This window comes from Crocodylus siamensis, chromosome 10, assembly GCF_052110815.1.
Source record: "Crocodylus siamensis isolate JL-2025a chromosome 10, ASM5211081v1, whole genome shotgun sequence".
Lineage (NCBI taxonomy): Eukaryota > Metazoa > Chordata > Crocodylia > Crocodylidae > Crocodylus > Crocodylus siamensis.
This window is the reverse complement of record NC_143404.1, coordinates 9,007,644-9,019,653: the sequence shown is the minus strand read 5'-3', so window position 1 is coordinate 9,019,653 and position 12,010 is coordinate 9,007,644. Positions and strand designations below refer to the sequence as shown.

At 41.7% G+C, this 12,010-nt stretch overlaps 1 protein-coding gene across 4 annotated transcripts in view; it reads right to left on the bottom strand.

The window, feature by feature from the left end:
* Positions 1-2,722: 2,722 nt before the first annotated feature.
* Positions 2,723-12,010, bottom strand: part of MACROH2A1 (macroH2A.1 histone) — a 55,383-nt gene continuing 46,095 nt past the window's right edge. For all 4 annotated transcript variants that reach the window (XM_090020730.1, XM_090020729.1, XM_090020728.1 and 1 more), the window contains exons 8-9: positions 9,731-9,905; positions 2,723-3,510 (exon numbers count right to left, since the gene is read on the bottom strand). In XM_090020730.1, coding sequence (XP_089876856.1) covers positions 3,345-3,510; positions 9,731-9,905 — 341 coding nt within the window. In that variant the 3' untranslated portion in view covers positions 2,723-3,344. The remainder of the gene's footprint in view (positions 3,511-9,730; positions 9,906-12,010) is intronic.

Below are 12,010 nucleotides of genomic sequence, written 5' to 3'. Positions count from 1 at the left end.
GTTCCACTGAAATCAACAGGATGGTTTTGGAGTCAGACAGCACGCAAGCAAGCAAGCTTTTCAGAATCAAGGCCAAAGAGATGCTAGTCCATACGAGTTGAATGGCACTCATTTGTTTATCTTTCAGCTAACAGAAAAATGCTTCCTTTCCTGATGCCATTGAAGTAATAGGATATATTTGTTAAAAGCCTCCTTGGGGAGGGTTGTATTGGAACTGTTTGGAGACGATCTGGATTATAACCGAAGTTGTATATATTGGATAAAAACATGTTGTGTTTCTCAGTTACTCTTTGGGAAAATAAGACTGAAGAGTTCAGACTTAAACACTGCGGCAATGTATAAACTACAAAGACAAAAACCATGGCTGTTGTATGATGCCAAGCGCATCCAAAACTCAATGCAGACATCCCATCTACAAGGGAGATTCCAGATACATTTAGGATCTGTGCAAACTGCCCTGACAAAGTCAACTTACTCCTGTGCAGCGGAACATCTAATCAAATTAAAGTGTTCTGCGCTTTTGCTTATTTTGTCAGTCCTTTTGGTGACATCTAGTGGAGTTCATATAAAATGCACTGCAGCTGCAACAGACATACATTTTATTGTGAAATCCTATACCAGTTCAACTGACTGCTTCTACTTCCCCTTCCAGTTTTTTCTCCCCTCTCTAAGAGGTGGGAGACAACACTATTACAGGATAATCAAAGATAAGCAGCTCTGAGTGCTCCATGGCCCAAACTTATTATAGGCACAAAATTCATCCCCTGGTAGACTATTATTGCTTAATTATTTGTTTGCGTCTATTTATCTTGCATTCCTTTAGAGTAACTTCATTGTAATGCACCCAGGTGACCAGAATTGTAAGCACACAATGATGAATGCAAACAATTTCACCAAGTCATACAGATGTCAGCTGAGCAATTTGGAAAATAACTATTCAGAATCAAATTCTTAGAAGGGTCTAATGAAATGAACCTTGCCAACATCAGTGAATGCTGGGTCAGTGAGCTTTGGATCAAGCAGGAATGCATTTGAACTAATGTGTTTCAGTAGCAAGTACAGATTTATAAAAACTACCAACATATGTTTGCTGCTCAAAAGGTAGATTGATTACCAGAAGTAGGGGCGAACTGATAAAGATATTTTGGGCCGACACTGATGGCTGATTATTAACGAGCCATATTAGTCAATACTGATCAGACTGCCAATCGGCAGCCGACAGTTTGGAAAGCAGCGTCTGGCTGGTAAGTCTGTTGGAGGGAAGGGGCAGGAGGTCAGGGGGAGGAGGGGGCAGATCAAGGCCCCTATGATGAGGGAGGAGTGGGGCTGGGGTTGGGTAGGTGCTGCTCAGCCGGGGCGGGGTGCGGAATGGAGCCATGAGCAGCTCATCTGGGGGGCATGGAGGGGAGGGCAGTTCCTGCCACTGCGTGCACCCCTAGGGGAGGCACGGGGGATGTGTGCCCCCCCCAGATCTGTGTGCGGGGCAAGGGTGGGCTGCTGCTGTGTTCTCGGGGTGGGGGTGGCACTGGGTTCCTCCCAGTGGGGGAGTTGGGCTGGGGCTGCGCGGCGCTGGGAGGGGCGCTAGAATTCACCATAGTCCCCCTCCCAGCGTTACCACCACTTGCTCTGAGTGTAGCCCCAGCCCACAGCAGCAGCCCGCTCTCAACCCATGCACAGATCTGGAGGGCATATGACTCCCATACCTTCTCCAGGGGTGCATGCAGCAGCGGGAGCCACCCCCTGGACAAGCTGCTCATGGCTCCATCCCATGCTCCACCCTGCTCCGGCTGGGCAGCGCCTGCGCCAGCCCCTGTCTCCCTCTCTCACTGTGGGGCCTCAATCTGCCTCCCTCCACCCCATGCCTCTTCCTTCCAGCAGACTTACCAGTGGGACATTGCGTTCCAAGCTGCCGGCATGCACGCTGCATTTATTAAGGACATTATTGGCCACATCAGCCAAAAAAAGTTGATTGCTGATAATGTCAATTTTCCTTTTATTGGTGCTGATACGATATGGACCGATATATCAATGTACCTCTAACCAGAATGCTTCCAAGGAAAACAATCTTTCTATCAAGGGATGATTTCATTCCCTAAGTACAAACAGTTGGTTTCAGTGAAGCAAGACAGCATATATGGTGGTCTCAATTGCCAATATGGGAACTCCTGTGATAGGCAACCAGTGCACACTGGGATCATAACAGAAGGCTGTATATACATTGGAAAAGATGAGCCCTTTCAAACAAACTGGTCAGTATTAACTTAGTAGGAGCCAAATCAACCAATCTGTATTTAGATTCTCTGTGTAGATTTGTAAAAATCAGCACTGATGACCAACAAATTACCCACCAAGCTCCTACACACATGGGAACAGTGCAAAAGTTTAAAAAAAAACATTGCAATATACTTGTGCTACAATATGTGACAATTAAAAGTCTACGCTTAAATGGTTCTGGCCTTCCAAACTAGAAGGCCAATGAACTCAAAATCTGCAAGGCAACTTCTGAAATACTAACAAAAAATAAGACCACTTATGCCAAAAGGTCTGATCTTGAAAAAAATAGGCTGAGCATTCAAATTTCCAGCTAATGTTAGTGAGATCTGTGGATGATTGGCACCACTGATCTGAGATGCAAGTCCAATGTATTTTATCATCTGTTGAATGGTCTTGAATTTTTGCATGCAAAAGCTTTAAAAAAAGCAATTCAAAGGCATACCAAGTGTAACAGTTCAAACATTTTACTAAATCAATTCACACAAATTCCAAATTGTAAATATAATTAAGGACAACGGGGTTTGTGTTTTTTTTTGTTTCCAGATCCATCGTTAAGACAATAAACAAACACAAATTAGGTTTGTAGCATCTGTTCTTTTAAAAAAATGAAAGGAACGCCACTCAATGTATTGATAAAGCACCACAACACAGTTACAAAATAGGGTCTGCCGTTTCTTTCACAAGTAAAAGACTACATACTCCTAACAACTTTCTTTCTCGATCCATACTTCATTAAAATAAAACTATAAAATTTCCTAGATTACACTAAATTCAGACGATGCCTGGAATACAGTGCATTAACAGCAGTAATGCCAACTATCAGTGCCAACATAAAACATTTTAGAAAGTAAAAACAAAACAGAACAAAAGTCAACCAAAAATATTTAAAGGAAAAAACAAAAACAAAACAAAACAAAAAGGAAAAAAAAACAACTCAAAAACCAAAACTCCCCCACCACCTTTATTCCCCTAGACGAGCAAAATTTAAAATACAGGGTGCTCTGCCTCACAATGAGATAAGGATTCTGGGGGGAGATGGGCAAGACGGCTGGTTTTGTAACTTTCTGGGCTTAGTTGGCATCTAGCTTGGCCATTTCCTGAACGTATATCCCTATACTCTCACTGTCAAAGAGCACAAAGTACACGGTCTTGATTGAAGAGGACATTGTCGACACAAAATAGCTGGAGATGGCTTTCAGGATCAGTTGGGCAGCTGTTTGCTTCGGGAAACCATTTCTATAGGACAGAAAGAGAAAGTAAAAGGTTGTAGGCACATTCTTCAACACTTATATTCAAAAGTCTCAGGGACTTCAGTGACAGCTTCAAAGAAGGGTACAAAAGCCAGAGAATATTCAATAATCTGATGTAGATAAAGTTGTACAAGGTACACTATGGCAACACAGTAATTACATAAATCAACTGTTTAGAAAGACACAAAAGAACCCCTCAGTTAATCGGCAAACAGGAAATGTGAAAAGAACCAAAGAACAAACTACTTTGATGTTATCTCTGTTTAACAATATAACACAAAAATAACAGGTTACATTTCCACAATCCGAACAGAGTGAAGAGCAAAAATTGCTCTGACCCTTTTCATTGGGTAGAAATATTAACAGCATATTTTTGACTAAAATAGAAAAGGCGATGATGATTTCACGAACCATGTGAAGTGTTAAAAGGAGTACAGCTTCCAAGTAAGTAGTAAAATAGTTGCATTAGTTCTGAGTTCTAACATTTAAGCAGGTGTATGGCGAGTCCTCTCCACTTTCAAAATTGTTCATAAACAAAGCTCTGCATCACACCTAATTTAACACATGCCATTGAGGTCAAAGGTTTATCTGAGCCTACTAAGCTGCTGGACCAGCATGGATAAGGGATGCCAGTTTCTGTGTGATATTGGCTACAAGGAAGAGATGTGCCTACCATCAGGTCTGTCCACTTCTGACTTTCTATCCCAAATGATCAGGGACTCATTTAGATAGAGCATGATCAGCTGGGGGTGGGTGGGGGTGCCTTTAGTCTGAATTTAGAGCAAAGCTCAAACTCATACCTATGGAAGCACAGCACAACTCCTTCAGTGCTTTGTCACCACACCACAAGAGTACATATTGAGAAATGTAAAACAACTAAACCAATTGATCCAGTATCGGCTGGAAAGGGTCTACAGTTTCCAAACAGAGAGCTTCGTAAGAGCTTGGACTCAAATCAACATCTAAAGGGTCTGCCATCTGCACCTGTAGAAGAAACCATATGCAAGCAGACTTTGCAGTGTTTTCTGCTGACAGGTTTCTAAATGAGTGAGTTTCAAAGTCAAAGACTGGCCCTGACAACACCTTTCCTCCAACTCCCTCCAGGTTTACATCCAATGGCTGTTGGCCTGAAAGTTTTTCATCCTATCTTAAGCAGAGGTCAAAACACAAGGAGACAAGTCTGACTTCAACATGGTCAGGACCAAAGCAATAAAGGGCTTTATAGATCCATAACCCACACCTGGATTTACATCTGAAAACGACTTGGAAGCCACTGTCAGCTGTGGTGCTGTGTTAGCAGTGAAGCACTGATAAGTAACAGGTCCAGCTGAACACTGAAGGATCTGAACGTGTAAACCCCCAGTAATATGGTGTAACATTCTGGAAGCAAAAAGGAATGGATCACTTTTTCAAGGTGCACACACAGATGCAATGTTAAGGGGCATGTTAGACATTTGTGGACTGGTTTTGCACCATGTACTTACACTTTGTCAATGCTTAATTTGTATTGCATTTTATAACATTGCGTGCAAGTGCCCTAGGTCTGTATCTACACGAATCTTTGGCTGCCTTACAACAGAACATTGTAATACATTCCCACATAAATTTGTACTGCATTATACTCACAGAAATTATGTTGAATGAATGGTAATAAAGACATATTAACAGAAACACCCTGGGCTTATTTTTCTTCCTTTCTTCCAATTTGTTCTGTAAATTGAGTGGATTTTTTACTCCTTATGAAAAAATAGATGTTCAGGATGAGAAAAAAAATTAGCTAGCTGTTTCTGATTATGCACAGGGTCACTTGCAGGCCAGAGGAGTGGAACTACTGCCGGTGCTAGTATGATGGACTAGTAAATTACTTGCTTTGTTTGTATTTTTTTCTTCAAGTTTCTGTGATATTGTGTGCAGGAACAGATAAATCCATCCCGCTATGGAACAAGCACAACAGGGAGAAGGTGGCAGCCCATATTCCACATTAAACCTGTGCAGGATATACTATGGTCGCTTTTCTGCGAGACCCTGGCTAATGCCCTTGTGCTCCTGCTGGCAGAGGCTCATAAGGAACCCCAATAGTAGGCAATGTTCCTTGAGGGAGGAAATTTCATGGAAGGCAGCACAAGAAATCGACTCTATTTCGGTAAATCCCTGCTAGGCAGACATGGTGTGGTTGCCTGAAGCTATGGTAATTTGAACTTTCTGTGCCTGGTTTGTTACACTGGGTCCACAGACTCTTCACATAAAAGCAATTGTCTATGGAGACAATCCAGCAGATGCACTAATGTAACCAGATAAGACAGTTGATCACAGAGAAGAGAGAAGGAGCAGAACAGAATGAAGGACCGATGGGTTTTTAAAGATATATATGATGGAGAAAACTATGATGATTATACTCCCTGGCCACAGGTGTCCAAAATGTTCCTGTTACATCTTTCCTAAGTACTTCACAGAAGTAACCTGTTCTAACTCCAGCTTGTTCCACATATCTTGATTCCAGTTCAATCCAATCTCTTCCATAAAAAGCATGTGACTCTTGTAAAAGCTCCTGTTGAGCTGCTCCCTAAATAAATGCAACTGCACAGCTATTTAGCAGCAAACAGACCTGAGTGGCAGATCTCAGTAATGTTCTTTAAGGCACTCCTGGAATACAATGGTGACAAGAGTAGTATAAAAAGCTAATCAGAATGCAAAAAAAAAAAGATTCAAAATCCTGCACCACTAAAGCATAACTGAATTCAGAGAGAGAAAGATCAGGCCCTAGGAAATATTTTATTTCCAAGGGTATTTTACAAAGTGAAGGGAAGTGGTTGGTGTCTTTGATTTTTTTTATAGTCCCTCTTGCATTTAAACAAACTTGAAGCCAACATAGTAATATCAGGGTTATTGAGATGCTCACACCCTAACAACGTAAAGGAAGACTTCTACTTACAAACCCACTGCATCATGGTTTTGAGTTATTTAGTGTTTGTTCACTTTGCAGAGGCGAAGCCAGATTCCTCTCTGGTATTAACAGATGTGTCATTTAGCACTAGCTAACAGGAGTACTGAACTCTCATTACATGCTGCAAGAAGCAGGAAGACAAAAGGCAGCTGCCTGCATCATGTACCACTTCGTATTCACTACCTTCTTATAAATGTATTCTAATAGCGATTTTATGGTGGTGCTGTGCGCAGCATGGCATTAGACATGTTGTCTGTAGAGAATACCTGCGATTTCTCAAAATGGATGATATGACACGGCATGTGTTGTTCTCGTCTCAGAACACGCCTGAACTTTCCTGGCTTTTAACAACCATAGTGTGAAATAACTTGAGTTTCCACAGCTCATTTTGTTGATATAGGGAGGATCAACCTTGTAAAGAGGTGACCGACTGCTCAGGTAGTACTGATGTAGGAGCCACTTGCTGCTTTGTAAGGAATATGACCTGTTCCCCAGTTCTTTTTTTTTTTGGTTGCTTATGCATGCTACAGTCTGGCACAAGTCACAGAGGCCTTTTGGCTGCTAAGGTACAGAGCACAGCAGCCAGACAGGGAAGCATCAAGATCAGGGGAGTACAGGTTTCCAGCATCTCCTTAAGGGGACTTTGAAACATTGCTGCACTGCTGCTTTTGATGTGCCAGCTAGCAGGTTATACCAAATTATCTTATGGCCAAGGGTTTGAGAGCTTCATCCCCAGGTTTGCGAGTGCTCAGAGAGGTTTTCACATTACAAACTGATTAGGTACACTTAAGTCAGTATGGTACAAGAGTGACATGGTACAGGGGAGAGGCACAGTGTTGACCAGAGACTGCTTTTGGAGCTTCTGGGAAGAACAAGAGCTACTTCCACAGACTGCATAGTTTTAGTGTAGTTTCTGTAAAACTGCAGTTTGAGCCTTTTGCAAAAGTTGTGCACAGGCAGATTAACATCAGAACCCCTAGAAGATAACCCACTATGAGAGCACGAATCTGTGTTCAAACCTGAACCTCTAGCACTTTTCTTTCTTGCTCTTCCCCCCTGCCCTTGCTGGAGTGAACTTTTGGTCACCTTTGCAAAGCACCCTTTGACCCGTGCTCTTGTGAAAGTTAGTGTCGCTGGGCATCCAGCCCACTGGATGCTGTGAGCAAGCTCTGTTATTTCCCCCCGATGCACAAAATGATTTATTTGAACTACCCTCATGTAATCCCATTCCTCAGCCATAAAAGAGAATAGAGCTGTTTACGTGGGTTTACTGGGTGATGTCTGTTTGACAGATGTCGGTACCAGAACAGCTGTGAGCATGTGGTGCCTTTGGCATTTATTGTCTTTAGAAGCTTTAGATTTATATTTTAAAACTTTTTCACTCCATAAAACAAGTGAATTGTATTGACAGACTATATTCTATTTCATAGAAATTCATTTATGTCCCAAACAGCCCCTTTACTTAAGAAGGAAAAAAAAAAAAAAAAGGAATGCATAAGCATGTCTATGCCTGCCATGTGCCAAAGGTTGTACTGCACTCTCCTCTCTTTTAAAAAGTACTGGTCTCATCAGCTTGAGTACAAGTTATGTGCTAATGCCAAGCTGAGACTAACCCCTCTCAAAATCTTCTCTCTCACTCAATTACGTTTTATAATTGAACAAGAACCAGAAGACCTTTTCATTATTTTTAACAGCAATACACTACTTTGTAGCATTGGCAGTGGCAAGCCATCCCACCAAGAAAAAACACACTATGCTCTGTTTTGTAAAAGCCACCTTCTCTGCAAGCACACTTTGCGTAAATGCTTGCCTCCACAACATCTACTACAACTTGCATACTCTTATCTCCTACCTAAAATGGCATAGGTCACCAACCAATATTTTTGGGCCAGGTATGACAGAAGTCTGTTACACTTCATTAAAAGAATGATAGTTTACATTTCTATAGTGCCACTCAACCCAAAGGATCCAACAGTACTCTACACTATATCATTTCATCTCATCTCATCTCATCCTGTATATAAGGATATACAGGAAGCAGTTTACTAGAGATATGCAGCCACTTCTGAAAAGCAGCAACCCCCTATGCAGCATAATGAATATCAGTAGGCAGAATCTTATTCCCAATGATGATACAGTGAACGTGTACTGCTGAGGTAAATTCAAAGGAGCGTTTGTACAGCATATGTATAGCCAGCTGGTATAAAGTGGCATTGATCTGGCCTTCTGTGACCTCATGCAACAACCCGTAAGGACCCAAAAGTTCAAAAGAAACCCAAAAGCTTCTGATTTAGCCTTGATTCCATATTTAAGCACTTAAATGAATGAACCTGTATTAAAAAAAATGGGCATCCTACATAACTTATACAGGATACAGGAACTAATATACAGATGTCTGTTTTGTTTTTTTTTTTAAACCTGGCTAAGACTTTTAATTGCTCCGCTGAAAAAGTGCTACAAAATAAATGGAACAGAATTCAATTTTTAGATATCACTGGAAAATTAGAATTGACTGTGCCATTCCTGAGAAAACGTATTTCAAACACAACACTTAGGCTGACACTAAGACTATAAACAGAAGTAGCATTTGTCCCAGAATAAACTATTTTATCCCACAACAAAGTGCTATCATTCAGTTGTCCATGTCCATTGTCCTAGGACAAAACTTAAAAAGCTTAATGGGACAAGAAGGGACACTGCAAAATTCATCTGAACTGTTATCCTGGGATTGCTTTATTGAATCGATGGCAGAAAAGCAGCAATGCATTCAGCCGCTCACTAAATCCTGATTAGAAAGGCTGTGTGTATACACACTAATCCTGGGATATTTCTGTTCCAGGATGAACACAGGCACTACTTGTCCAGGGACAAAAACAATGTCTCCTTCCTAGCCTACGTCATACCTTTGAGTTATTTTATGAATTAACGATAATAGGAAATAAACATGGCAAAAAGGAGTGTATTTTATCAAGCTTCACCGTTTAGTTAATGCTAAGTTTCTGGGAGGCTATTAAAATTTATGTACTCTTAAAAACTGCATTTCATCAAAATCAAAAAGTGCATTAGGATCAGCAGGGATCCCTCTCACGCCTGATGAAGTCTGAGTGGGGATTCCAAGTATCACATATTGATTGACCAGATCTACAAGAAAGATCTCAAGAGTAAGTGAAAGAGAATAAATCAATGTACGGCAGTGAGAAATGTGTATGAGCAGCTGATGGATGTGGTGGTCTATTGGAACAGATCTGCATGACCACCTTACCTGCCACTGCCAATTGAAGGAAATGCAATAGACTTCAGCTTCTTCTCATCAGCCACAGCCAAGCAGTTCTTCACTGTCTTTTCCAGCAGCTCTTCACATTTGTCTGAACCCCAGCCTGGGCTGTTACAGTGGATCACAAATTTAGCAGGCAGTCCATGACCGGCACTGAGAGCCGCTAGTGAGAAACAGAAAATGAAACTTAAGTGCTTTCAGTTAAGGATTAAATAGAAGTGCACAAGCGGAAATGTGATTAAAAAACAAACAAATAACAGGCAGGCACTACTATAATCCCAATATCTCTTTTCTACTACAAATCAAGTAGTCTTAAGAAATAACATGATTACACAGACTCTGTGTTTTGTATTTCCTACTGCACTTTGTTGTGGTAATTGGAAAATTATAGCTATAATAGATATCAATGAACAAAGAGCAAAATCTATGGTTGGCAGCTAAGAAAAGATATAAATGCGTAGCAAGGACTTTATCTAGTTGTGCAATTTATTATTCTATATAACAAGAAAGATGCAGTGGTCTGTCAGAGTATAAAGGTAAGGGGATGCTACCATTTTGTGTTAGTTCAGCTGTTGAGTTTGAGGAAATGCCAGGATGTTATAACTTCTGATTAACTCATTCTCTGTGACTTTTAGCTATTCAGTGTTAAATATGCAGTTTATTGAGTTAGGTTTTGATTAGGCCACAGCCCAAGTGCGATGAAACAGAAGGAAATGATGATGTACCTAAACTGGTAGGAAAAACTGCAACCTCGGCAAATTATACAAGTGTCTTCATTTATTTGCAGATAATATGGGACTTTATTCCTGATTTAGTAAAAGCAAGTCTATTTGGTTTACATTTCAAGACTTCTGGATTGATGATGTTCCTTTTCAATTTCTGTGCTGCACGTGTTACTGGTGATGGCTGACACAATGGCATTTTCTAATTTACCCCTCTCATCAAATACTTGACAAACATTTGTGCTGTATGAATTTAGTGGACTTGCAGTGTTTGATCCATACATAGCAGGCATGACCTTGTACATGCCAAGGAACTGAAGAGGCCCCTTTTATCATGCTAATCAGTGTCCCCCACCTCTGGCATGATGTAAGGTAGACATAAGGATACTCCACACGTGGACTAGTGACTACTAGTCTCCATGTCTGGGGACTGTAGGGACAGCTCCCACAGTTTGGGAATCTTTTTCCAAGACTTAAGGCCTGTCTTACTTACTGCTGGGCATCGGGTTGGGTTCAGGGAAGGGAAAAGACTGCATGCTCTCCTTGCATGCCTGATAATGTAGGGAGGGATGGTCTATTCTGCAACTGCAATTGTGGGGTTTCATATAAAAATCTGCTACCTTGGCCCATTTAAAAAAATGCCCATTCATAGACTCACTTCCTAAAACTCAGAGGACACCAGTTGGACCAATGTCCACAGACATGCAGCTGCAACCATTCATGCCCACAAAACTGTGGGTGCAAAATGGGAGCCTGTGTCTAGGAACAACACCAGGAAAGGTGACGACTGACCAGAAATTTTCTATTCCATGCTGGAATGGTTATGGAGCACTTGGTTATTAAAAAATGGTGAATAACCCCAAAAGCCTTTTTATCACATGTGCCTATTATCCTGCAGGTGCTGCAGAAAACAGAAGTTGCCGGGTAGAATTCTGACTGCTGGTTAATCAAAAGCGTAAATTTTAAGGGACAATGGAAACCTAAGCATTTATACTATTGTGGGCTGGCAGATCCTCAACAGACTGCATAACCTCCGTGCTAAGCAATTATGATCTGTCATTATTTGCATCCCCAGAGTTGGCAGGTTCAGGATAGATCATAAATCCAGGAAAAAATCTAATAAGAGCAGCTGACACAGCACTAGTCAGATGTGGGATTTTATGTATGGTGAAACTCTGAGGTGGCCACTTACTGACAAAGTAAAATACTGTACTGATATGAATCACGGGTTTCATTGTCTCTCAGAAGGACGGTGCCTGCTGAAGGACCTATGGGGATTCTCTGGAGCACAGGTCAGCAACATATGGCCCATGGGCCGCATCCAGTCTGTGGAGCCACAAGATCTGGCCTATGAAAGTGAAGGGTGTTGCTTGTGCCCATACCAGGACTAGGCAATCAGAAGCAGTGCTGAGGCAGGGCATCTTCCAGCTGCGCCCAAACTACTGCCACTTCCCCCAGTCCCCTGCTCTCTGGATGTGGCGCAGGTACAGCTCCCAGCAGGCCAGGCAGCTTCCATCTGTGCCTGTGCTGCAACCTGGGGGGGTGG